The sequence below is a fragment of the Toxotes jaculatrix genome, chromosome 14 (assembly GCF_017976425.1).
Source record: "Toxotes jaculatrix isolate fToxJac2 chromosome 14, fToxJac2.pri, whole genome shotgun sequence".
In the NCBI taxonomy this organism is placed as follows: domain Eukaryota; kingdom Metazoa; phylum Chordata; class Actinopteri; family Toxotidae; genus Toxotes; species Toxotes jaculatrix.
This window is the reverse complement of record NC_054407.1, coordinates 21,821,009-21,847,606: the sequence shown is the minus strand read 5'-3', so window position 1 is coordinate 21,847,606 and position 26,598 is coordinate 21,821,009. Positions and strand designations below refer to the sequence as shown.

The 26,598-nt window shown below is 44.8% G+C and overlaps 2 protein-coding genes across 4 annotated transcripts in view; both read left to right on the top strand.

Annotated features, from left to right (window-relative positions):
- The first annotated feature begins 1,377 nt into the window (after positions 1–1,377).
- Positions 1,378–15,348, top strand: mpz (myelin protein zero). 3 transcript variants are annotated; one of them, XM_041055148.1, is made up of 6 exons: positions 1,378–1,560; positions 3,151–3,317; positions 5,547–5,760; positions 6,625–6,754; positions 7,262–7,304; positions 12,803–15,348. In XM_041055148.1, the coding sequence occupies exons 1-6, from the start codon at positions 1,515–1,517 to the stop codon at positions 12,812–12,814; spliced, it is 612 nt and encodes a 203-aa protein (XP_040911082.1). In that variant the 5' UTR covers positions 1,378–1,514; the 3' UTR covers positions 12,815–15,348. The 3 variants fall into 3 exon arrangements, with proteins under 3 accessions (XP_040911082.1, XP_040911080.1, XP_040911081.1); XM_041055146.1 differs by having other exon boundaries at positions 11,753–15,348; XM_041055147.1 differs by having other exon boundaries at positions 11,415–15,348.
- A 2,762-nt stretch (positions 15,349–18,110) lies between these two features.
- Positions 18,111–26,598, top strand: part of atp1a2a (ATPase Na+/K+ transporting subunit alpha 2a) — a 30,760-nt gene continuing 22,272 nt past the window's right edge. Inside the window, exons 1-7 of the mRNA XM_041055145.1 lie at positions 18,111–18,196; positions 19,144–19,212; positions 20,407–20,466; positions 21,172–21,375; positions 23,526–23,639; positions 24,094–24,228; positions 25,656–25,773. Coding sequence (XP_040911079.1) covers positions 18,185–18,196; positions 19,144–19,212; positions 20,407–20,466; positions 21,172–21,375; positions 23,526–23,639; positions 24,094–24,228; positions 25,656–25,773 — 712 coding nt within the window. The 5' untranslated portion in view covers positions 18,111–18,184. The remainder of the gene's footprint in view (positions 18,197–19,143; positions 19,213–20,406; positions 20,467–21,171; positions 21,376–23,525; positions 23,640–24,093; positions 24,229–25,655; positions 25,774–26,598) is intronic.

The window sequence follows — 26,598 nt, the reverse complement described above, 5'->3', positions numbered from 1 at the left end:
TGAAGTGGATGAAGTGGACGTCCTTGTCAAGTACCTCCTCTTCTTCTCGCTCACATCCTGTATATATATACATTCCCAAAGGGGTAGGAGTCAAATCATGATTGATCTGGTTTACACTTCAAGTTGAGTGTAAGTGAATCTGGCCTGTGTGTTTGCTGAAGCTGGAGGAGTACCGCAGACCATTAATTTGTGCATGTATTCACTATTACTATGCCGGCAGCTAAATGAATGCATATTTATGACGTGTGACAAAATGATGGAATGAGGCTTCCAGAAATGAGGCTTTTGCAGAAAATTCGCTCCAGCCTATCGGCTCATTCACACCGCTGCCTCTTCTCTCGTCTTCTCCCCCTGCGTCTGCCTCTGTGTTGTCTGCTGCCGCCTTGCTCTCACGTCTGTGCGTCTTGTCCTGTCCTCATATCAACCCATCTATATATAGCAGGTCTCTCCCCACACTCTTGATATCTGTGATACTGGAAAAAAACGAGGAGTGGGCGCTGCTCTTTGAATGCACAGCTTTGTCTGGGCAGGAGGAGAAAACGAGGCAGGGAGAAAGAAAGGGAGCGGCCAGAGAGGAAGAAAGCGCCATTGACAGGCGGGCAAACACCAGTCAGCCCCTGTCCCCCTCTCTCTCCATTGTCTCTGAGTGCTAGATGTCAGCAAACCAGGAATCTGGAGAGAGGGAGTACAGAGAGAGAGAGAGAGAGCACGAAGAGTCGCTGCTTTGTTTGGCCCGCTGGCCTCAGACCCGGTGAAAGTGCAGGGAGAGGAGAAAGAGGGGTGAGTGATGGGGATGGAGGAGAGAGCACTGGGCTGACCTCGCCGCAGGATCCCCCCCTTTGTCCCCTCGTCCCTCACTGTAAACAAACAGACACTGGCTGAAGCAGCTTCCCACCATCCCCCATGTAGTATTTACATATGCACAGTGATCACATACAGAGCGACTGCAGATGGTCATGATTCCCTGTCACACACCCTCGCTCGCGCCTACATGCTAAGGGCTAATTAGCATTCCCTCTCAGCTCAGTCATCACGTTGAGGGTGTAATCTCACACATTACATTCATCATGGTGTAAAGCCGCACAGAGTTTGCAAATTCGCCCCAAGTTGCCTATTGTTTATCCAATTAATTCACCAGATACTGTACAGAGCAGGTGCCTCTCGCCTGCGTTTTTTTTCCTCCACTTCAAAAGATAATGTGTGTAATTTGTTTCAATGAGGGATGAAATGGAGAGAAATGGCAGGAGGGCTGGAGATGGGGATGGGGGGGATGTGTACTGAGAGGAGGAATGGGCCGGGCCGGGCCTGGGCGAGGGGTGTGGTTGGGTATAAACCAGGGGACAGTGGGTTTTCTGTTGTTGTCTTGTTTTGAAGCCCTCTGCCCTGGCAACCTGCACCCCTCTACTCTCTTTTTCTCTCTTTCTTTCTCCTCCTTCCACTCACTCCCTCCAGAGTGGGACTCCTGACAGGTCTGCGGCATCAGTCTTTTGGGAGCTCCGTAGAAGCCTGAAACCATGCTGACGTTTTTGGCGCTGGCGTCGGTTGTCCTCCTGGGAATAGGTAAAAAAAAGAAAAAATAAATCTTCTTCTAACTTTGTTCAGTTTTATTTTGATGAGGTCTCGAAGAAGCCCACACTGAATTTCATCTATTGAAAGTGAAGACTAAGAAATGATCTTTCCTCTGATGTGGGCTTAAAGGTTAAATGAGGATATGATGAAGAGGGCTTTTTTTCTGTTTTCCTCTTCAGTGCTTACCTGAAAATTAATGGAGCTGATGATAATAAAAAGGGTCAGTAGGCTTAGTAGTGAATTAACTTATCTTTCACTGAAATGTAACATTTCCCTCTACACAGGATTAATACTAAACTAAAGCTTTTAAATTGATATCTTGCTCTTTACTGTTTTGGTTTCATCTAAAAAAATGCCATCAGGGCAGTTATAGTGTGAGTATAGTTCTTTTTCAGGTGCATTGTGGTATGTGGCCCAGCACTGTCCATCTGTGTTCCTCATGTGATGCAGGCGCCTCCAAGCTTGCAAAGTTAAAAACCACTAATATTATGACTTTTAAACTGAGGGTTGGCAGCGTTTTTTTACTCTCAAGCAGATGCAGCAGCTTTTTCCACTCCCCTCCTGTCAGAGATTTGCAGTTTTTGTCAGAATTTTAATTAAAAATGTCAAGCGTGATTTCATTGACAAGTTTTGCAAAGGCTGGCTGCACTAAAGCCAAATGCTCAAGGACGCTTGCAGTGAAAACTGTGAACCTTACTCCATGGGTGTTGAAAGAGGCAAAAGAAAAAAGCTCAAGAACACTTAGGGCTTTAGTGTTAATGTGGCTGAGAACACTGTGACTCATAGTGACCCATTCACATGCTTCAAATGAAACTGAATGATAGAAAAATGATGTGGCTGATGTCAGAGTGGCAGTTGTGTGCAGCTCCCAGGGGCTCTGGTGGCTTGTTTGAGATGCTGAGTGCATTTTCTAGGGAAGTAAAATATTGATTTTGCAGCCAAAACCAAATTAACATTGATCATTAAATATTATTCAAGCATAAACAGTGCACATGATTAAGCCAACATAATCCATATTAATGGAGAAAATGATGTTCCCCTTTGACTTTTAGAGACTACCACCAATATTCCAGTAATAATCCAAATATTTATTGAGTGCATGCCTGAATCAATGGTGGATCTGACACCACTAAATGTGCAGTTTAGCGTGCGTGCCTGGGTGCATTTCTAAGTATTTGGGGTTTATTTAATAGATTTCAAGGAGAAAACTAATGAATGGTAATGTGAGCACTGCTTTGCATGTCTCATAATTACAGTAGGGGCTGAGAAATATTCAGGAATGCCGTTATTTAAAGAAAAATGCAAGTCACTACATGTGCTCACACCAGAAGTGTAGAGAAGGAAATGGATTTGTGAATTAGTGTTTGTATGCATACTCATATATAACACTGTGCATGGCCTTGCAGACTTGTTGTTCTCTGAAAAACAACAACAAAAAAACATTTTCATGTGGCAAATTTGCTCATTTTCTACAGCAGAAGGTGGTAAACGGAGTATTTTTCTCTTTGAATTTTTAATCCTGTGTCAGAGTGAGGTGGGTGTTTGTGAATTAACTACATCCACCTGATCTGTGTCTCCCAGTGCCTGAGCAGTCCCAGGCCATAGTGATTTACACCGGCTGGGAGCGCCACGCCCTGGTGGGCTCCGACATCCGGCTGTCCTGTTCTTTCTTCTCCTGGCGCTGGACCTCGGAGGATGTCACCTTCTCCTGGACATACAGGCCTGATGGCTCCCGGGACAGCATTTCTGTAATATACACACACACACACACAAAAACTACACAAGATTAGAGGCTGTATTTTGACATGTATACTCATATCTGAGCCTGCCATCAAAGAAAATCAGTAAATCTCTACAAAAAATATCAAAATTAGTTCCATCCACATCAAAGCTGCACTGAACGAATTTGATGTAAGCTCTACAAAAAGCTTTTTTTTGAAAATGTTTCATTGTTTTGCTTTTACAGTCCAGAAGTGTGCTGTTTTAATTCAGTCTCATCGGGTCAGGGTCAGGGTCAGGGTTCACCAGCATCGTTTTCAGCCACATCAGGCGGCTGTGTCTGTGAAAAAGCTCTGATAAACCCACCGAGCTGAACCTACCTGTTCAGCACCAAATGGCAGACAGACAAAGTTAACGACTAATTGGTGAACACAGTGAAGCATTTAGCAGCTGAACAGTGAGACATTCAGCATAAATCATTTAGTGGAGATGCAGCAGTGGAGCATCTCCTCCCCCCCTGAAATTATAATGTTGTGGACTCCAACTTGAAGTTAATCATCTTTTCATATCCAAGAAGCCAAAAATAAATATTTAAGAGGGAAAAACAAAAACGCCCTTTGATGGAACAGAAATGTAAAAAAATTCGCCAACAATGGCTTTGTTTGCTGCCAAAAAGCCTTTTTTGTTTTCACCATCTCCGCCCCTACCGGGCACAAACTACGTCCGTTGGGGTTCATTTGGTGGCTTGGTTTGTGCAGCTTTAATGTCAGGATGTTTTAAAAGTGGCTGATCATTTTTCCTACAGGAAGTAGTAAAAAGAAATTCACAGCATTTTCTTGTAGAACTCTCTAAGCCAACACGCTAATCTGACAGATGCAGGACAGTGCGTTATCTAAAATGCCATCACACACTCAAACAATACTCCGTTTGCATGTATTCACTGGCTGTGTGGGGAAACAACAAGCACACGGAAACTCTCTCTCCTAATCTCTTCATTCCTCTTGCTGCCTCACCTGCCTCCTGCTCTTCAATTTCACTCTCCCTGCCCTTATCGTCCTGCCATCTCTCTAATCTCTCTATCTCCCCGTCCTGACTGCGCCTCCCTCTGTCCACCTCCCTTAATCTCCTCCTCCCCAGCCCTGCCTTCTTTGTCCCTCCCCTCCTCTCTCATTATCTCCTCCCCTCACCTCCTTCGCCTTCATCTGTCTCCCACAGAGCCCTCACTTTGAAACTAGATTTCGCTTCTCTTTTTTTTCCCCCCTCACTTATCTTCTGTCGCTCATTTCTTCACCCGCCTGCACAGATTTACAGTTTCATATGTCCATCTGTTTTCATGGTGCATTTGTCCTTTTAAAATGTTGCATTTGATTTCTGACATGTTCTTCTGGTATGAAAGGTTGTGTGTAATTCATGGAACCAGCTTATGTGTCTAACAGGGCTTAAATCTTCAGTTAGACTCAAAGCCACTGTTTCAACCAAATTTGACCTTGACCTTGTGGAGTCTGGGGTATCAGCAGTTACCGCTCCTTACCCCAGATGTAACCCATTTAGGCTTTGCCCCCAATCAATTAACATCTCATTGAAAAAAATCAATTCCTCGAACTCTGGATTTAATCTGTGATGACACTTTCCCGTTTTGGAAGGCTGAGGGTTGATGCTCATACGATACCTGGGTTTTCGGTATGATACGATTAAGGATCTCGCTTCAACAGCAACTGGGCTTTTGTACAAAACTCCTTTTTCTTTTTCATTTAAGAGAAAAGGCCAATGTTCTAAATTACATTATTTTATTATTATGTCTAAACACATGCGGCAAGATCTTGAAATAGAAATGTTTGCAACTGGCTGAATTGCTGATGCTGCTCTGCAGCTATATAAGAAACTGGGCGCTAACAAGTTTACCGTGTCAACTTTTTACGGTGCTTACAGCTTACACTGCCCCCAAGTGGCCAAAAAGTTCAGTTATTGTAAGTTTAAATCTGGAACGAGCTATCAATACTTAGTGCTACAGACAGATTTTGGTTGCTACCAAAAAAGCAGAGATTCAGTTGAGATTCAGTTTCCTTCCATACTTGTCAGTCAGTCCCTAAATTTTTCTCTTTATTTTGTACATGACTTCAAAACATGTCTTAAATCTGAGCTGCCACGGGAAGAGGTAATCTATGAGTTATAATAACCACAAACAAAAAAAAAAATAACCAGTTAAATGCAGCACCACTTACATCAGTAAAATACAATGCCCTCTCTGTTTATTACAGATCTTCCATTACACCGGTGGTGCCGCTTATGTTGACAACAAGGGCCCGTTCAGGGACCGACTGGAGTTTGTGGGGAACCCCGGCCGCCGCGACGGCTCTATCCTGCTGAAGAACCTGGAGTTCAGCGACAACGGCACCTTCACCTGTGACGCCAAGAACCCCCCTGACATAGTGGGCCGGCCCTCCAGCGTTCGCCTGTTGGTCTTTGAGAAAGGTGATGTGTGAGGGAGTACAGTGAGTCCTGTGGGGGGGGGTCCTCAGGAAAATCAAATTCCCCAGTATGTAAAGTCTAATACGCCTGTGTTGTCTTACATCTGTGCCTGCTCATTAGCTTTCCACTGAGCCCATATGGCATATTTTGGTGAATGTTTTTCGTCAGGAGCCAACTGTTCTCAATTGTTGTTATAATCATTCCACACTCTGAAATTAATCTCAGTTTGTGCTGTGCATCAGACTAAAGCGAGTCCTACGTTCAGACCAGTCGTTGCACCGCCTCGTTTAGAATTCCTCGCACTTCCCGTTAAATGAAATCAATTACAATGTTATCTCTTTCTATATTTGAGATTGCTATCGCTGCCCCCCTTTCACTTCTTTTCTCCCCCTTCCTCTCGCCTTCTCCTCCCATCTCTCTCTTCTTTCCCCTTCTCCATCGTCTCCCGCCGTCTCGTCCCATCCCCCACCTTCTCCCTCCATTACTCTACTTATACTCGCCTTTATTCTACCTTATCTCTCCTTCTCTTCATCTCCTTCTCTGCCCCTACTGCACTTGAATCCTTCATCTTTCATTCAACCTTTATTTTACCTTTGCTTTCCTTTTGTGTTCTACTTTCATCTCTCATTCCTCTTCCTTACAGCTTTGTTCCTCCCCTTCCTCCCCCATCTATTTCCTCTCTCCTATGACAACTTCTTTTCTTCTCTCACCTCTTTACTGTTTCCTTCTTCATAACGCTCCCAACCTCTGCCTGTCACCTGCGCTCCACATCCTCCTCCTTTTTATCCTCAAATTCTCCGCATTGTTCTCCACTGCTCTACTCTCTAACGCTCCTCCTCTTTCCCTTTTCCTCTCCTCTATCCACAGTTCCCATCCAGGCTGGCGTGATCACAGGGGCCATCATCGGGGTGGTGCTGGGCCTGCTGGTGCTCATCGTGGTCATCTACTACCTGATGAGGTTCCTGGTGGCGCGCCGCGTCTTCAGCCTCAGTGTCAGGTCAGTGCCCGGCCTGTGGCCGGCGGCGCTCTGCCAGCCGTGTCTGTGCCAGGGACTGGAGCTGAGGCCGGAGCCCATCCCTGGCACCGACACCTGCGTGACCAAGCTGGCATAGCTGCGGTGCCATGATTTGATTTGGTTAGGAGTGCGAGGTTTAGATTTGAAATTAGTCAACTGGAAAGAGACAGATAATGATCTCTCATTTTGATTTAATCTGAAAACCTCACTGCATAGGTCCAAAGCAAGATGATTAGAAGCGGTGAAGTGAACGTGTCTGAGTGGATAATCCACTAGATCTCGAAGAGGATGGATCCATCATCTTGCTTATACCTATCCAATCTTATGAGGTCTTAACACATCTAGCACCTGGGGGCTGTGTTTGAGACAGGGCCAGTAGATTACGTTGATGTTCTCTTTATGATGGCTGCCAGGCAATGCTGCCCTGTGACCACTGGAGGGAGAGATAGATTCGACATTCTGACATTGTCTTTCTTTTGTCCCCTCCAGCAAACATGGCAAGAAAAAGAAAGAGGGATCACAGCAGAGACAGGCAAGTTCCCTTCACTCCTTCCTCCACGTCCCCCACTTCTTCTTCCTCCTCCTCCTCCTCCTCCTCCTGCTCCTCTTCCTCTGCCTCTTCTCCTCACACACTCCATCACATGTGCACATCCACTCGACGACACCAAGTGCAACAGCTTTGTTTGCTGTCATATTCAGGCGTTGCGTAGTAAAATGACGTCCTTTTGGAGAGATTACAGTAGCATTCAGTGTTTGAATACTTGTTACGCGCAGGAAACGTGGTGTCAGAAGGAATATTCATCTATTCTGTTGTGGCACAGATGCACAAAAGCACACATCCAACATGACAGTGCATAACGACACAGTTTCATAATCGCATTCCCCCAATGCCAGTCCAAGCAGCTCCGCTATGTCCGCACACTTAGCCGTCTCCTCCTCGCAGCAACATATCAACAACAAAATAACATGTCATTCAAACTCTGCCCGGCAAATGCTAATAACAGTGTTCAAGCTGTTAAAATTCCAGTGCCACCTCAACGTTCGAGGTGCTTTAAAGCCCGCACTGTCCCTCCCCTCTCTCTTTCCTGTGGCCCTCAGCCCTCCTTCAGCTCCCTGCAGGGAGGGGGGGGCGCAAACACCACGATGCTAGTAAACAACTATGGGGCAAAAATCAAACCGGCAACTGTGAAATGGCTGAGGCCAGGTCACGGCGCTAATGCTGTTGCTGTATTGAACGGGACTGTGATTTGCTCACAGTGGGGAAATGGACAGGAACTGCTGATTTCGCTCACTGGGAGTCAAATGAAAATCACTGGGCCTATTATGGTCTGAGCTGTTATCAGTGCTGTTACGCCGCTGCACGCCAAGGATTTGGGGTAATTTTTTTCCCTTCTATTCCTCATGGGAGTGTGATAGCCTCAAGTGGTGGATTAATCAGACATTTTGGTGGCTTGTATTCTTTTGTGAATACAAGGCAGCAGGGCAAGTTCTGTTTGATTACTCTGTGGTAATGTGGGGGCTGGATGGTTGCGGGGGTGTATTGTAATCGACTGTACGCTGATAATGAAAAAAGGGAAGTCAAGGGATTTCAGTTCAAGGCGTTTCCCTAAATCAAAAATCAGCTTTGAAATGAGAAACATGCAAAGATATCTGAGGCAGGAGATTAAAGGTGTTATTGTGACAGCGAGTCATTTAGCCGCAGGTACAAGCTAATGTGGCGATGAAGCATCCGCAGCGGCAGAAGGCTTCTGCCGGCAGTTAGGAGCGCGCCATCTTGCCCTTGTGGCTCAAACCTACGGGGCGACACAGGCGAGGGCCAACCCTTCCTCCTACCTCAAACAAGCGCACTCACTCTCATCTCCCCGGAGCCCCTCTTCCTCCCTCTGTCTTCTTCTTTCCTTTCTACTGTTGTATGATTGTCAGGTTACTCTTGAGTTGCAGTCAGTTGCTCTCAAGTGCCTGCGGCGGGTGACAGTGCATATATGAATAAATAACTCGCCGCCAAAAGGACACTGAAATATTTGACAACGTTGTCATTTACAGTTACTCTCCTGCAAGTCTCAGCTGGGAAGAAAAATGCACAGCAAAAACAGCTATTCCATCTGAGCTCACGCTTGCTTATTTTTTTTTTATTTTTATTTATTTATTTTTTCCTCAGAGCTGATTCCTCTGTTGTGTAGCTACGCCACACACAGAGCACCCATGGGATCTTATACTGCGCTCATAAGTGGTTGTTTGATCAAATAGCCCTTATTAGGAGGCTCTGCTGACACAACACAATTTTGTATCAGCCTCACCATCTTCGCAACTTTCTGTTTGCTTGGCTTGCACTACAAATCTCCAAAAGGCTGTGGGTGAGTGAGTGAGGGAGGGAGTGAGGGAGTGAGGGAGTGAGTGAGTGAGTGAGACAGAGAAACAAAGGAACCCCATGGTGTGTGCTAATCCCCATTAGGTGGAGTTGTGGGAGAGGAGTTTACCCCACAGCCACACACATAAGAAGGCTCACAGGAGTGAACACACACACACACACACACACACACACTGTACTGGAATGATAATTGAGTGCACTCGGTATCGATCTGAGCTCACACACACACACACACACACACACACACACATGCACAACCTACCCATTCTTCTTTCCATCCCCAATTGCCGCCCCCCACCTTCACTTCACTTCACTCCACTTCACTTCGCTCCCTCGCTCTCTCATTCACATTCCTTTTATCCGGTCCCCTGTCTCCCTCTCTTCAGTCGCATCTTCCTCCTACTCCTCCTCTCCTTCCCCGCCTCCCGTGTCTTCGTGCCTTTGACTTCCTCGCTGACCATGAGAAGCATCTATCTGTCTGTAATTCCCCCTCTCCTCTTCCCTGCTTGCTCCCTCTCTCACTCTGTTGATCCTCCCTCACCCGCCTCCCCACCACCACCACCACTGCCTCTCCTCCTTCTCTCCTCTCCTTCCTCAGGTCTTCTGGGTTCTGATCAGCTTCGGTTCTGGACAGAAAATCACTGCCTCTCACTCTTCATCTGCCTCTCAATCTCCCTCCTCACCTGTCACTGTCTCTTTTTAGTATGCAGCAGGGGACGCAGCCACTTACCTACCTTCCTAACTCCCCACCAGTCCCTCCTATTTCGCCACTGTACCCACATTTCCTTTGAAGTGTGTGCAGCTCCTGTAACCAGGGTGGCTCTGCATTCTGCCTGAGCAGACTGGCGTGTGTTTACGAAGCAGCCCCTTCATTAGCGTGGGAGCGCTGCAATACATTGCAGCACAAACCGAGCCTACCGTGGGATGCATAATGGTAAACAATACAATGATATATGAGAGACTGTAAGTATGATCGAAGGTAATGGCATCCGATGGGCTGCACCGCGGCCCCTTTCGAGCCGGATGTTAGCTCTAACGTGCGCCTTGATTGCTGTCTGATCAGAGCGTGTGCTGCTTTTTCCCAGTGCATAATTAAAGATGATAAATTTTCTAATGCAATCAGTGGGGTATTATTAGTGGAAGCTTCACTGAATAGAAGCAGCCTCTAGTGAGCTTTCCACCGTTCACTAACTTGATGTATTAGCGAGAAGAAGTATTTCAGTCTCCAAACCTCAGATCCAGCATGCTTCCCATTCACTCTGTCTGTCCTCAGTAACACTGTACTGGCCTGTGGACTGGAGTGTACTGGCCTGTGGTTCAACCGGTGGAAGTGTATTGAAAATACACAAACCATTACATATGAGTGAAGTTTTGTTAAGCTCCATCAGGGCATTATAGTGTACTTGTGATTGTTTTCAATAGGTTAACTCACAGGCTAATGCACTGGAATACAGCTGTTGTAAAGTTATTGTTGCCTTGACCTCGTCTCCACTCTGTCCAGTCCTTCCTGATGGACTTCTTGTTCTCAAGTGAAGCCTCACTTTACTTCCTTTTCCCTCTCCCTCCTCTTCCTCCTCTTCCTTTTATAGATTTCTTCTCAGAGATGTTTTTAGACATTGCACAGACAATATCCAGAATGAGTGGGAGTGAACGGTTGAATTATATAAGTGCTAGTTGGACGAATATTTGATGCTGTTGGAGGCCTTTTTTTTTTTTTTTTTAAACAAGTATCACAAAACCAGTCAAGCAGGTCTGTCCCTGACCACAGCTACAACAAAATGGTCTACAAGGTCTACAGCGAATTATTTATTCTCCAGAACAGTTGAAAATAGATAAATTCTGACTATTAGGTGACAGATTTTACATGTGGCTGCATACAACCATTGTTTCAGCAGTGTTTATTTATATATATATATTTCATAGTGTTGCATGTCCAAACTATACAGTGAAATATAGTCACTGAAGATGTATCACATGTCTAAAATCAGCCACTTTTATAATCCTCATACTCAGTGAGGTTTTTTCCACCTTCGGATTTAAAGGCGCTGGTTATCACCCCAAAATATCAACCAGTCAAACCAGCACTGGTCAATTCCCAATTAAAAGCCAGTCTGGTACACAGTTTGTGTGTGTGTGTCTGTGTGTGTGTGTGTCTGTGTGCATGAGTGCGTGTCATTGATCAATTTTTCACTCAGTTGTCACAGGTGTATGGAGCCTGCCTGCCACTGTGTCCCATCCTAACGCATGGTTACCTGTTTTGTCACCCCCTTACAGCTCTGGACACCACCCCCTCTCACTTGCTACCCCCTCCCCTAAAAGGACTGTCTCTCTACCTCCTCACCCCTCTATGTCTCTCTCCGTGTGTTCGTCTCTCTTCTTCTCCTCCTCCTAAATGTGTTTTTCTCTCCTCTTCACACAGCTCCACCCGTCCCGCTAACCTCATCTCTCATCCTCTCACCTCTAACGTGCCCATCTCACCCTTCCTTCCTTACCTCCTTACCCTTGCCCTCTCTCTCTCTCTCTCTCTTTCTGTCTCCCTCACGCTCCTTTCCTCCTGAAGTGACTCTCCTCCCCTGTTCTCCACCCGACCCCCTCTCCCTCCTCCCCCACAGGGCCCCGCGCCTCCCGCTGACCCCTCCAAGGTGAAGGCGGCTGCCTCGGAAAAGAAGAAGCAGGAGTCACGCAAGGATAAGAAATAGGATACGGGGAAGGGCTGGGGCGGGCTCGCCAGCCGGCTACTCCAGCCCATGCGCCAGGCAGTGGCAAAAGCCCAGCCCAATCAGAAGCAGCAAACCATAGTCAGAAAGACAGAAAGGGTGGGGGAAGGAGGGGGGGACAGCTCGGGCCGGGTGCTGATGACCATCGAGCTGGAGCTGACCGGCAAAAATGGGGAGGAGGGGCCCAGCGGTGTGGGTGGGGTAGGGACGTCCAAAGCGCCTGGCCTTCTATCCCGCCTCGCCAACCAGCTCACCTTCAAATGATAGACCAATGGGAAGGCAGGGGAGGCCAAGGGGGGAGGAAGCTGTGGAGGATAGGAGAGTGGGAAGTCTACTCAGAGAGTTAAACCACAAAACTACTTTACACCTACCACAAAGCCAACCTGAGTCTCTGAATAAATGAGTCAAATCATATCTGCTCACAGTCACAGGCTGATGACTGTAGACGCAGCAGCTATATGGGCCGAGATCTAAGATGTCGTGATAATCTCTTACACCAGCCGGCACCCTGAGTACTTTTGTCAGGTCATAAGATATGCCATTTGAAGCGAGACCCTAAGACGGCTGGGTTTGATAACAAAATCTAAAAAGCTGCTCCCCGGGTTTTGCCTTTCTGGTTCCTTTCATTGTGATCCTATCCGCCGAAAAAGCTTTCTTCAAGTGCGTCCGATATGCATCACGAATCCCCAGCTGCAGGGACAAGCCAATTTGCTTTTCTTTCTTTTTTTTTTTTTTCGAAGGCAACGTGTCAAACTCCAACTTTCTACTCTCACACTGATCTTCTTTCTTTTTCCTCTCCTATCCCATTTCTTCCTTTCACCATGAATTTCCTGACTTTCTTGTTAATTCAAATTACAGAAGTGATTTATATGCTAACTGCTCTATCCTGTTTCTCTTCCTCTCTCACTTCCCTTCCCTCTTCTCTTCCTTTTCTTTCTCCTGTAGATAAAGGTCTGACTTCTCCATGACTGCCTCCACTCCTCTAGTCTGCTCCCTCCTTTTCTGCCCAGCCTGATGCAACCCCCATTATTTCCCATTATCTCTACTCTTTCAAGACAGCACTGGCTGTAAGAACAGTCCTACTATATCAGTGGCAACTGTGTCAAATAATTTTTACAGCGCCTCATCGGAGACCCCGTATGCGCTCATTGCGCAAACTGTTAAACTGTTTAAGGCCTAACTACGCACATAACTTCCTTAAGAGGAACCCGAAAGACATCCCTCTGTGTTTAGAGTCCCCTGAATCTTCCCCCTTAATGTTTACGACTCAATCACACACACTGAGCGGAGCTGTGAGTGCACTCTGGACTTCAGATAGAGAAAAAGAGAGACAGAGAGGGAGAGGAGAGTGATAGTGGGAGAGAAATATGATTCCTGCTCTCAGCCGGCGTAGATAGAGGTTCAAGCCCTCGAGCTCGGGGTGATTCAATCCTCTCACATTTGAGCTAATGGAGGTTGTCGCCGTGCCCCTGCCCTGGCTAAAGGGGGCTATTTCTGGCCCTATAAGAGCGCACGGGCTTACTGTAACAGCTGCACATTTTTCAGCCAACAGGGGAGGGGAGGGGGGGGTGAAAGAGCAAGAGACGAGCAGGGCGGGCAGCGGGGGGCGCCTGCTGCACTGTTTGTGCCTGAGTGCATGAGGCCGTCTGCTGTTGACTCGACGGCCGGCGACTGACAACCTGGAATGACGTCACGGCCCCCGAGGGCTGGCGGATGCTCTCAGGAGTCTGACAAAAGGGCTTACCAGGAAGAGGTGCAGCTTCTGTGCTCTCACAGTTATTTTAGGTCCAGTTAATCCGCGCGCACGTTTCTCCTCGCCAGCCCAGGGCTAATTATTTTAGCACGTGCTGGTAACCAGATATCTCTCTCTGCATCTCCCTCCCTGCCTCCTCTGCTGTCTTCACTCCTCTGTTATTCTCTCTTCATCTCGGCTCCCATCTTGGGATTCATCTCCTCCCACCAAACCCGCGTTTCGTTCTCTCTGTCCTTACGTCTTTGGCTTCCTTTATCTCTTCCTCTTCCTGTCGTCTAGTGACTCTGCACTGCATTATTCCCCCACAGAAAAGGCCTATACAAAATCCACTCCACTCTTTAAGCCTCTCCTTATCTGACTGCCAGGCCTACAGCTCAATGCTCTGCTCCTCTGTCCTCTCTTCTGTCCTTCCTCCTCCTCCACGCCTTCCTTCTTCTCTTTTTCAAACTCAGTAATGGACATCTCTCTACCCTCAGTCCGCCTCGCCAAGTGATTGACGAACATCCTCTTGCTTGCCCTTCAAAATGCCACCTCCCCCAAAGGCATGTCCCCTGCCGGCCCTCCTTCCACCGACCCCTTACTGTCTTACTTCTGCTGGTTCGAATGCCAAAATACTCTCCTCTGCCCCCAACTGGCAAAGGAAGGAAACACATGGGCAGAAATCCACCTTTTAGTTCTCACTGAACATGGAAACTTATAATCCAGCTAGCTCTTCTCCGGTCGCAAATACGACGTGTGTTTTATGTATATGTGTGTCTATTTAAAGAGTGTTAAAAAGAGATTTGATATAAAACAAAAATAAAAACAACAGTATGTCACCCTAAGTAAAGCAAATAATGTTTTCTGAGACATTTTTTACATGTGTACAAGAAAACACATGGAGAACATGTTTATCGAGGCAGGGAAGAAATGTAATTGTATTTGATGGAACGTGCCATTATATTTCTGACCTTGTGTGTTATGGATGGTACTGTGTGGCTGTGTCTACGGTGCACGTTTTATTTCCGAAGTGAAGGGAAATCGAGGTTGTTGTGCGGTGTCAGAGAGAAGATGAGGGATGGAGAAGGGTCCGGTTAGCCTCAGATTCAGCGCAACGTGGCTGGGGAGAAAAAAAAAAGGGGAGGACGGTGCTTGCTGTGGGAGAAAGCTTTGGTGGAAGAGACTTATCTGGTGTGTTAAGCCAAGCCAAAAATCCATATGTATCACTACAGATAGAGCCTGCTCTCCCCCCAGAGCTTTCTTTTAAAGGTGCTCCTTCCCCAACCCTGAGCCAAAGATGGATTGCGATCTGCGTGCTTGATATGCAGGGTGGATAGTGTAGACTTGAATGTTCCTTTAAAATTTATAACAGGAATGGAGGTGCTAAACCCCACATCTTTATAACTGGAGATCTGTTTCACTAGTCGCTGTTTAACTATCCAGTCAAATGGATTAGTTAGAATGTTTTCTTCTTTTTCAGCAAAGCCACACAGACACCTGACATAAGACAGCATTAAAATGCCTTTTAAAAATGTTTTGTTTGTCTGTATTATGAACTGTATTAGTCATAGTTGCACGATAACATTCCTTCATTTGAAATGACTGGAGCTTCTTACATTTTTTTACATTTATTTTAATGCTTGTGATAATTCCAGAGCACTAACAACATTTGATGACTCTGTATAATATGTTGTAAAGAGAACGTAAATAAATATTAAAGCCCCAAGCGCAGCTGTTATCAACAGGCGGCAAAGTAAACCCAGCCGAAAATTTCTGCACCCCTCTTTATTTCTGTTCCAAGTGCCAACCACTGAGTAAATCTGTCACGTCTCTGCACTGACGTACTTTCATGAACATTTCAAAAGAAGAAATTCCTTCCAAAATGAGATATCCACCATTTGAAATATCTGAACGCTCTGATAGCTGGCATGAAAGTAAAACTCATTATGGAATAGCGCTCGCCTTATTGGCTATCTGAAGACATTTGCATACACAATAAGAACATTTTGGAGGATGTAATGTGGAGACTTCAAATGCTGAACAATGACCACCAGGTGTTGTTTTTTTTTTTTTTTACAAAAGGAATTTGGTTTTGGAATTAAACCTTGAAACTCTCCTGCTCCATGATGGCAGCTGAGAACTAAAATGGTGTCACCTCATCATGCCCCGTGCTGCCCAGCTACCAAAAGGTAATGATGATGAACTGAAAATAAATGCTCGGTAACCTTTTACAACATTTTCGCATTTTAAAACGGTGACAAAGTGAGGTATAATTTTCAGAGAGGCTTAATTTTTCTGACTTTCAGGTGGGCTTCAGTGAGCATACGTAACCTTTTCAGAAATGCTCTGCTTCACATTCTGACAGTTCCACACACAGTACAGCCACCGTCTTTATCTTGTGCCCACTGACCTGCTCTGCTGCAGCACCTGAATTACCGGCCGAGGGGATGATGCCGCGCTTTGCTGTCTGCTGGCCTCTGATTTGGTGCTACCACTGTGAGTCAACAAAGTCAGAAATGCTTGAATCCTACACACAGGGGTGTTATAGTCACTATGTGTAGAATTTATAACATCTTCTAAGGTTAGTGACTTTTTTTTGTGGGGGGGTTTGCACGATTTGCTGTCTCTCTGATAGTTAGATGAGAAGATTGATACCACTCTTATGGCTGCATTATGTGTGGAACTGGTGCCAGGAGACTATTAGCTTATCATAAAGACAGGAAGCAGGGGAAACAGCCAGCCCATCTCTCTCTCTCTCTCTCTCTCTCTCTCTCTCTCTCTCTCTCTCTCTCTCTCTCTCTCTCTCTCTCTCCAATGTTCAGAAACATTCCCAGCAACACGTCTAAGGCTCACTGTTTTGTATCCGACCAGAAACACAAAAATGTTAATTTGTGTTTTTTAGATTAGATTGTGTAACTATCTCGTGACAAACAGCCTGATGCTCTCCAGAGTCTTTTTACATTTTTACGTTTCTTTACCTGTACAAATTTTTAAAATGAGATAAGTGTTAATTAACGAGCTTTAGAGGTGCTGGGAGGCATTTTCCCGCTTTGGACAGAGCCACGGGAGTTGTTTCCTTCTGCTTCCAGCTTTTGACACTAAGCTAGCCTAAGATGATTTCCTCCTGGCATAATGCTACATTCATGTCATATCAGAGTTACCGTAATCACCACTTTGCCACTTGTAAACAGCGTTCACATCAACATCTGGGTTGCACTCATGGCACCAGCGTATCTGTCCCAGTGCAAGAAAAGCCAGCAAAAACCGTTATTAAAGGAAAACTGAACAAGAACGGTATTTTTAACCCTCACACGTCCAGCTCTGCAGTAAAACAACCAGCACTCAGCATTATTCGTTCACGCCTGTATAGTTACTGTTAACAGTTTTTTTATTTTTTGAAACTGTTTGCTTGCTCAGTAGAGCGACATTCTTTGATGCCAACGTTTGTCTTTCTGCTTTTGCTTTGTTAGTGTTTATTGATTAAGACAGCAGGAATCTCCAATAATGAGTGGGAAGCACTAACACAAGAAGACTGACAGCTGCCAGCTGCTCGACAACGTGAACTTCAAGTTGTAAACATGGAAATCTTTCCCATCATTACATTCTCCTCCTGCATGATATAAGAATACTGAGCTGACTTGGGATGTGTTTCATTGTTCACAGTTAAGAATCTGACTTGTTTTTTTTAAGTGGAGCTTTGTGTTATTTCTTCTTTAAACAGTTACGAGTGCCATTTAAGTTAGAAATAGTATACAGCCCATACAGTATTAGAGGCAATGCAGGAAGAGCCCAAGTGTAAAATCTATGCTAAAAGTAACTGGCAACTGGTGCGAAGACATTTGGTACTTATCTGACACAGGATCATTCGCTGCATCTGTTGTGTGGGCGCAGTGGTGATGACCTGCCTTATGTTCTAAATATGTTGGACTTTAAGCTAATTGCAGCGCTGTACTGGCTATGAATCACTTTAAATTCAAGCATCAAGATGATGTTCGCAGTTCGTCTTTGAGGATCAGTTAATAATAAAGGATTAGACAGCTTATCACAGGATTTTTTTTTTTTTTTTTCAGAACAGACCTGAGGATTCAGTCAGTGCTCAGAATCCAAACACCTGAATGCTGTGTGCTCTTTTTTTCAAATCTTGCATCAGTCCCTCATCATCACGTTTGCTGTAAACACTGTATTTTATGCAGAGTGCAAAGTTTCATTTGTAGTATTGACAGCAGTGATTGATGGGCTGCTGTTCTCCAAGGGGCCATGTGTGTATGTGTGGTGTGGAGGGTGGGGAACATGTTGAGCAGGTGCAGGTACACACACTGAATCCCCCTCTGTGCATGAATGTGTGCTGATGGTGGTGCCTGGGTGTAGAGAAGCCTTGGGATAGGGAGGGATGGGGCGGGGGGGTTGTGTGGCTCAGGTTACCCTGACAGGAGGGAGCAAGAAGGGGGGGTGGGATGGGATGTTTGGTGTGGGGTTGCCTAGCCCAAAAAAAGCCACCAGTGTCTTCCACACGTGGGGGCGGGAGATCTCAGCTGTGACGGGGCCCCTGAGCACTGTCCTTCACATTGTAACCTGCCGACGTCTGGACATCCAGCATGGGCAGAGGGGTAAGTTTGCTTTTTTATCCTCTTAAAAAAAAAAAAAAAAAAAAAAAAAAAAAGGAAACTCTTCCTTTTATCTCCACAGCTTTTTATTACACTGCTTCCTGTCTTGATTTAGTGGAAGAACATGACTCAGTTTCTGGGTTCCCTGTAGCTTATGTACAGTTACAGCATATGGCTTGGACATGCATCATGGAAAACTACTGAGTTTTCTAAATATGTCTGCGGGGCTTGATGTCTCTGAGCGTCACAGCGCTGCTTTGTGTTTTTAAAAGACAGTAACATCTCGGGATGATGGCTTTTCTCCTCAATAAGTTTTGTTCCAGGCTTGTCGTTTATTTGTGTAATTACGTAATTTTGTTTTTATTCCTTCCATCAGGCCGATTCCATTTACCTTTATGGGCGGACAGGCTGGTAATCGCCTCTTGCACACAGCAGGGGGAAATTGCTATGCCAGACACATTTCAGGCACTCCACCGGCTCTGTGCTCCCTCTTTGGCTCTTTTTGATTACTTTTTTCACTGTGTCACTCGCTCACACTCTCCGCTCATTCTCTTCGTATATCCCTCCTTCACTGACACGCACACGTGCTGCAAAGAAGAGACTGACAGCAGCAGATGATTTCCATGATGCACCATTCTTCCAACTGTTCATGACACACACACTCTCTCACTCACACAAGTGAGGGACTCATACTATGAGAAAAAAAAAATATTTTCTCCTTCGTAGTCAGTGAACACTTTGCCCATACTGCCAGGAGGTTGAAATGAACCAGCCCACACAAAGTCCATTGTGCTCAAACTGACGCTTGTAATATGTGGCTGTGAATGTAAATGGCTCAGCACAACGTGGCTACAAGCATGTGACTTTTCCCACTTTTTTTTTTTTCCTGTGGTGGTTTTGTGATGATAGCCTACGGGCCTGATGTATGGTAATCTGCTTCTTTTCTCCAGTGTGGTGCTAAGAATGGAGGGAAGAGGAAGGACAGGGACTTGAATGAGCTGAAGAAGGAGGTGGCCTTGGTAAGAAAAACAAGCTGTCATTGCTCCAACCCACAGTCACTCTGCACAGTGATTGATTCCATCGCTGCTGCTCCCAAACGATCCCCAAATACTGTTACGGCAAAGACGCCGGCTTATTTAACAAGGCTATAAATGAAAACGGTGGCCTGTAAACAAAATGGCAATCCAACCTGTTTAGTGTAGGCAGTTGTAGATGAGTTCTAAGACAGCCTGTCCTCTCCTATCTGTTCTACCACCCTCTGGCTGCTCTTCTTTGTACTCAGAAAGATACTGAATAATTTGTGGGCCACCAGCAGTGTAGTGCAGCGTTTTTGTCTTGTGCAGAGCTGTAGCTCTTTGAGGTGCTGTCAAAACACAGCCAAGCGATGCCCATGAAAACTGGGCTAAGTTTTGCTGCTCTCGCTATCTCTGATAAAGTAGCTCTTGTCAATTATCAAGTTGGCCTGTGACTGATTAAAGAGAAAGAATTCCTTGGATACTGTCAACATTTTGGAGTAGTTTGGTGATTAAGTGATCAGCTTGCTTTGTGAACTATTTCTTCTGCAGATGATTTCCTCTCCAGAGAAAACCACCAGACAATGGCTGGTCAAAACTGTAGAGGCATATGAACAAAGCTTAGAACACTGGGGCATGTCCTTGGTGGTGGCCAAATCACTTGGAGCTGCATGAATGAAGGACGTTGGAGCTGAATGAAGGAAGTAGCCCTTCATTCTGTGGACAGTAGCTTGAAGTGGCTTTCCACCAGTTATGCACAGAAAGAAAAAAATAGATTGACAAAAAAAATACACCATCAACAAGATCTCCTGAACAGTGTTTTAGGGTGGATTTTCTTCTGTTTGCAGAGGGAGTGGACATCACTCCTGGATTCTTTGATCTGTCATGAATTATATATTTAAAGCCCCTGAGTGCAAGATAGCGATAATAAAGTGTTTTTGCATTAAAAATGGAGGGGTTTAATGCACCAGTGCTGCACCCTCATAATCTATGTGATCGTTACTGTGGTCACTTATTACACTTCCCTTTATAACTACAGCCATACTGTTCCGGCTCACATAATACAATGGTGAATGTCTTGCTGCAGAATGGTATGTAAAGCTGCCCAGTCGTGATATGTCAAAGACAAATTCCCTATAAACTAATTTTTACTGGCCAGTTAAAAATGCTCTGTTTCTGTTCCACATTTTATCCCTGCAGGATGACCACAAAATAGCGCTGGATGATTTGGGAAAACGCTATGGAGTGGACCTCACACGGGTAAGGACACACACACACACACACACTCTCATTTTCACATGCACAATTTCACACAAACACACAGCAAAGAGTAGCTGGAATATCCCCTGTAGAGATGAAATCTCTGTTTGTCTGAACTGGAAAGAAACATCCAGCTCACCTTGGGCCTTCTTCATCTTTAATCCCTCAATCACACACAAACATACGCACTTTGACACACCGACTCTTACAATCCCACACACAGGCAGGTACAAACGCATCACTAAAGTCTTTATGCTGTGACCGCATTTGCTGCTTACCTTAGGTTTGACATTGCAGGTGTGGCGAAACTGATTTTATCTTTTTAATATTTGCATGAAAAAAAAAAAAAAGAAGAAGCTGGAGTTCTCAGGAAATATCACCAGCTGTAAAAATGTCAAACACCTTTCTATTTCAGTTACGTACATAGATTTTCAGTAAATTAGACCTTGACACTATTAGGCGGAAAATTGGAAAAAAAATTCAATAAAGTTACATCCAACAGTTTTACGGCCGAGCACTTTAGATGAGAAGAGTCACCCAGTTTATTATACATGTAGTGTTAAATAGGCCAGGCAGGAATACTTGATGTTCTGCAACTGTAGCAGTAAAATTGCTTTTTAAGCTACAGTGAAAATGGGGTCGTTGTGTTGTAATAAGATTCTCAGCACAGAGAGAAAGACATTCCTAAAAATTGCTCTCCCCCAGGGCCTGACCAACGCCAGAGCTGTGGAGATTCTGGCCAGGGACGGTCCAAACTCCCTGACTCCTCCCCCCACCACCCCGGAGTGGGTCAAGTTCTGCCGTCAGCTGTTCGGCGGCTTCTCCATCCTGCTCTGGATTGGTGCCATCCTCTGCTTCCTGGCCTACAGCATCCAGGTGGCCATGGAGGACGAACCGGCCAATGACAACGTGAGAAACCGCTTGTGAAAAAAAAAAAAAAAGCATGCACATGTAGAGACTCACACAGGAGGAGAAGCAGGTTTGCAAAGGCAGTTATACTGATGATGCAGGTACAGTAGACATGTATAAAAGTGTACAGACACAACTGATGTGATGATATGATCATACCACCTTTAAATAATACTATATCATTCTTCCACTCAAGGTCAATAGAGTATACACACTTATTGTACATGCCCTAACTTAAACCAAATCCTAAATTTAGTCTTAACCTTAAACAAGAGACCAAGTTAAAACACTTCAGTTTTGTGGATTTTCCTCTGTCTTTTTTTCGTGCAGGCACATTTCTTTATATGATTTTTACTTAACCAGGATGGTCCCTTGAGGTCAAAGTCTCCTTTCCAAAAGTCCGAGCCAAGTGGCAACACAATTAGGTCACATAAACCGACACAGAGCCAACGTTCACTGAAGGAAACAGATTAAAGAATGAAGAGGGGAAGAGAAAGGAGGAAAAACTAAGGACATTAAAATCACATTTAAACACATCAGGATTTTATCCTCATAAGACCCCCCCCCCCCCCCCCCCCCCCCATACACACACACACACACACCCCTCCCCTCAGAGGGTGTGATGTAAAAACAACCGCTGACACTGGCATCATTCCTGGCATTTGCACAGATAAATACTCAGACCATCCACTGAGCAAATGGAGCCAAGCAGTCATCCATACTGCACTTTATGGCGCTGAGTCATTATGCAATCATCGTTCAGCGCTCTCCAAACCACAGACGGCATTAAATCCTTGCATAATATACAGTAACATACAGTAGATAGACACACGCACATGCACACATGTAATAACTTTAATCTCCCCATCATTTAATCTCTACATTCAGTACCCAGTATGTACAGCTGGATGCTCTGGCGAGCTACTTCAAAGCCCTGACTGCCTGCAGCTTTGGCACTTTGAGCTTTTGCATAATGTACAAGCAGTTATTTAAGATGAAAATCCACCCTAACAGGGCTTTACACATCGTTGTTGTCTTAATTTAGCTTCATTTTGGTTATTTAAAAAAAAAAAGTTCTCCTCCTCGGTTTGAGCAAATGTTTGAGCATCCGCGAACTGCCAAAATTACACGATTCACTGCCGTTTTAAAGTTCGTGTCGGCAGTGTGGAAATGAAACATTTACTCTGTCTATCCTTTAAACTTCAGTAGATTCAGATGTGTCACCTTCCTGGACGGATGTTGCTCCTATAATTCTGTACAGACGGTGAACAAGAACAAGTGTCTCCCAAAGTGAGAAGGAGCAAAAGCAGAGCTGAGACTTAAATCTGCAAAGACCATGTGGAGACAAAGCGGGGAGCTGGGAGTAGAACACTGCAATGGAGGCAAATGTTGTAAACACTGACAAGTGATTTTCTGAGGATACAAATGTATTTCTTGGTTCAGAAGATTTTGCACTGCTTGGGTAGAAAAAGTAATTCAAGTGTAAAATAGCTAAACATTCTGTTGCTGCTGTCAAATGAAAGCAACACCTTCTAAAAAAGCAAACTTTTTAGGATTTAGGAATTTTACTTTCCAGGACGTACAGTACACCACGCTCTGGCAGATGCTCTCATCCAAAGCGCCTTGCTCTCCTTTTTTCTTTTTTTTTTTTGCATCAGTGAGAGCTGAATCCATAACAGCTTTTTAATTGTTAGAACTGAAAATAGTCACCAAAAATAAAATAAAAATACACCACAGTAGATGCTCGTTGCTTTCGTGTCACCATGAGTCTACAAAGTCAGGCTGCAGTTCAGAGAGTGTCTCTTGGTGTCCTCACAGATCAAAGTCTCAGTTCTTGGTTTTCTGGGTTTGGGAGACAGATGTTCACTTGGACTAACATTGAATGAACCGTCCATGACAGGAATAGTACACTAGAATTCTTTTCCCTCTAAATCTTCCACTAAGACTAAGACACTAAAAGCTTCCCCTGTCTTTTTTTTTTTTGCTCTTAACTCTTCTCTTGCACTCTGCATTTAAGGTTTTGCTGTTTTAAAACCAGTTTGAAGCTTGTAAATCCCCATTTCCTATGCTTAAACATGCCATACATCCACCTAACTAAGTCGATAATGACGCCGTCTCCCCCTGTGGCTCGACTTTTCTCCACTCTTCAGTTGTACCTGGGTGTGGTGCTGGCAGCCGTGGTGATCATCACTGGTTGCTTCTCCTACTTCCAAGAGGCCAAGAGCTCCCGAATCATGGACTCCTTCAAGAAAATGGTGCCACAGGTAAGTTGATGCATTTGGTGTTTGGTGCAGACACAGAGCTTTCTGAATCAATAAGCCATCCCTCAAGTAGGGCTTACACACTCACTTGAGTGGAAACCTAATAAGCTTGCACAAAGGAAGAATAAATGTTTGAGCCAACTTCGGATTGTGAGTGTGTTTGCATAAAAACTCCCCCCGTGTTATCCACCTCTAGCATTTCGATTGCCTAATTCTATAATCTATTTAGGCTCTTTTCACTCCCTTCTTGTGCCTCCTTTTCCCTACCTGTCTGTTCTCTCTCTTCTTCCTTTTCCTCTCTCTATCTCTTCCTTTCACATACCTCAATACCCCCTGGCTCTTTTTTTTTTATCTCTCTCTTCCTCTGACTAAACCCTCTCTCTGTTCCCAAACTCTCTCTCTCTTCCTCACGCTCCCTCTCCCTTCTCGTCTCTCGCTTCCTTTCTCTCCATGCCAGCAAGCGTTGGTGATCCGGGAGGGGGAGAAGATGCAGATCAATGCTGAGCTTGTGGTGCAGGGAGATCTGGTGGAGATCAAAGGGGGAGACCGCATCCCAGCTGACCTTCGAGTGATCTCCTCCAGCGGATGCAAGGTAGGGGAGGGGTGCTGGGATCAGCCCTGGGGAGCCTGGAGGTCTCAGTGGGATTACAGTAGCTCAGCTGACTTGTCTTGCTGTCTCGCTAATTTAGTCTTTCTTTCTTTTTTCCTCTTTCTTTTTTATCTGTCTTTCTTTCTCTCTTTCTTCTTACTTAATTTTTATCAGTTGTTCATCGTCTTACGTTATCATTTGCTAATTATCACTAAAACAAAGTACAGCTGAGGCTGATGGGAATGCCTCAGCAGTCTCAGTTTTGCAGGTATTTGATCATGAACCAAATTATTAATTGAAAATTTGGCCTGATGAACAGTCAGGGGATCACCAAAGTTATTAGAAATCATCCTGAGGGGGACATGAATGTTTGCAGCAAAGTTTCATGGTAATTCATCCAACGGCTGTCAAGACATTTTGCTGAAAACTATAAATGTCTGCCAGTGGCACTGCAGAAAAAGGCAGGGGATCACCAGTCACTGGGATTTATGGGAACATGAATGTCTGTACAAAATCTTGTGCCAATCCATCTCATAGTATTTCATCTGGAGTATTTCACTGGATAATTGAAAACTTTGACCTGCTGGTGGCGCTAGATGAAAAGTCAGGAAACCTTAAATATTTTTGTACAAAATTTCATGACAACCTGTCAAATATTTATCAAGACTGAGCCTTGCTGCTCGTGTGGCTGAAAACCACATTAAATAGAACAAATACTGCACTTGTAATCAGGTTATCACACATGAATGTACTTTCTCGTGTGCAGCTGTTTCATATTTAAACAATCAGGTCGCTTTTTGGTATTTTCATCATTTTAAATCATCAACAGTAATTTTCCTGAATGATATCAAGATCAACCTTATACCAGCTTCTCCTCTGAGTTTTTTTATGGCTTTTTTTTGCTAGCTACAAGCAATATGGTAGATATAAACACATTACACACAGTACACTACAAATCAGTTGTTTGGATTTGCATATTCCATAATGTCTTATGAATGCATTTACATAACCCTGACAGAGTTTTTGTTTAGTTTCAGCAGGGGTATGGCTTTCCCCCGGGCCATCACAGGTCCCCCAAACACGATTTTTGAGTGTTTAGTTGTCTTCCTGTTGACGTAGGTCGAAACATCACCTTTTTTCTTCACCACTGTTCATTTTTGAGGTTATCCTGGGTTTTGAGGCAGTGTAACAAGACCATAGTGGTCGGTGGCATAAAGTTCTGCACCTATGGAGGAACATGGAAAAAATCCCCAAGGCCAGAACAGAGTTTTGACATGACAAGAGTGTTACATCACTGCACTTGTTGCTAATAAGTGCGGCTTCTTTCATTTCCACCCTGTCAGTCTCACCTCCTTGCTCTCTGCTGTTTCTGTTCCCCAGTCTCGCAGGATAACACTCTTCTCTCCTCCTTTCTCCCTCTCTCTGTTAAGGTGGACAACTCCTCCCTGACGGGAGAATCAGAGCCCCAGACTCGGTCCCCAGAGTTCACGCACGACAATCCTCTAGAGACCCGCAACATCTGTTTCTTTTCCACCAACTGTGTTGAGGGTCAGTAGGCCACATCTGGCCAAGATTGTCTCTTATCGCCTCTAAATGTCTTTTCTTTTTTTTTCTTTTTAAAGCCATCTGGAGATCAGCATCATTTTGCTCTATCACCCAACCATGTTTGTGTTTCAGTGCATGATTCATCAGATGTTCCATCCCTCCGTCCTACAGTACAGCGTGCGGTTATTTCATTTTGAATGCACAAAGATTATTAATGAGTGTTTCCGTTTGAGATTCAACCGTTGGGAATTTTAGTTGCTATTTCAGTTGCTACCAGTCATCAAACAGTGATGCAGTGGGCATTTCAATGGGATATTCACACTAGAATCTGCAACTTCATCAGTATCTTCATCTGAATTCTGATGGTGGTTGTATATAAAGTGAGTCCAACGCAGTCAGTTTGGAAGTAAAGATATTAGGTTTAGTCGAGGCTCAAAGTTCATCTTAGAACAGCTGAAAAACAAAAAACAATAATCTTCCACAGTAAATGCAGATTATCACGTAACACGTCAAACTTTCCATTTTTTCTAAGCACATAAAGGACTTTCTGTCCATTTTGACTTTTAAGGGATTCAGATTCCTTCCTCATTCACTCAGTCCAGCGTCTGCTCAGTCCACCTGATCATCAGTCTCTGGCCAACACCTGTAATTCATCTCCATCTATCACTACTCTTCATCCAGCCATCACCTCCCGATCAACCCTCCCTCCTGTTTACAAAATACAGCACACAGCCTCTACACTATTTTAACATTCTTCTGTCATTTGTCTCCTTACCCACCACTCTGAGAAACACACACACACACATTTCACCAGAGCAGTGAAGGCAT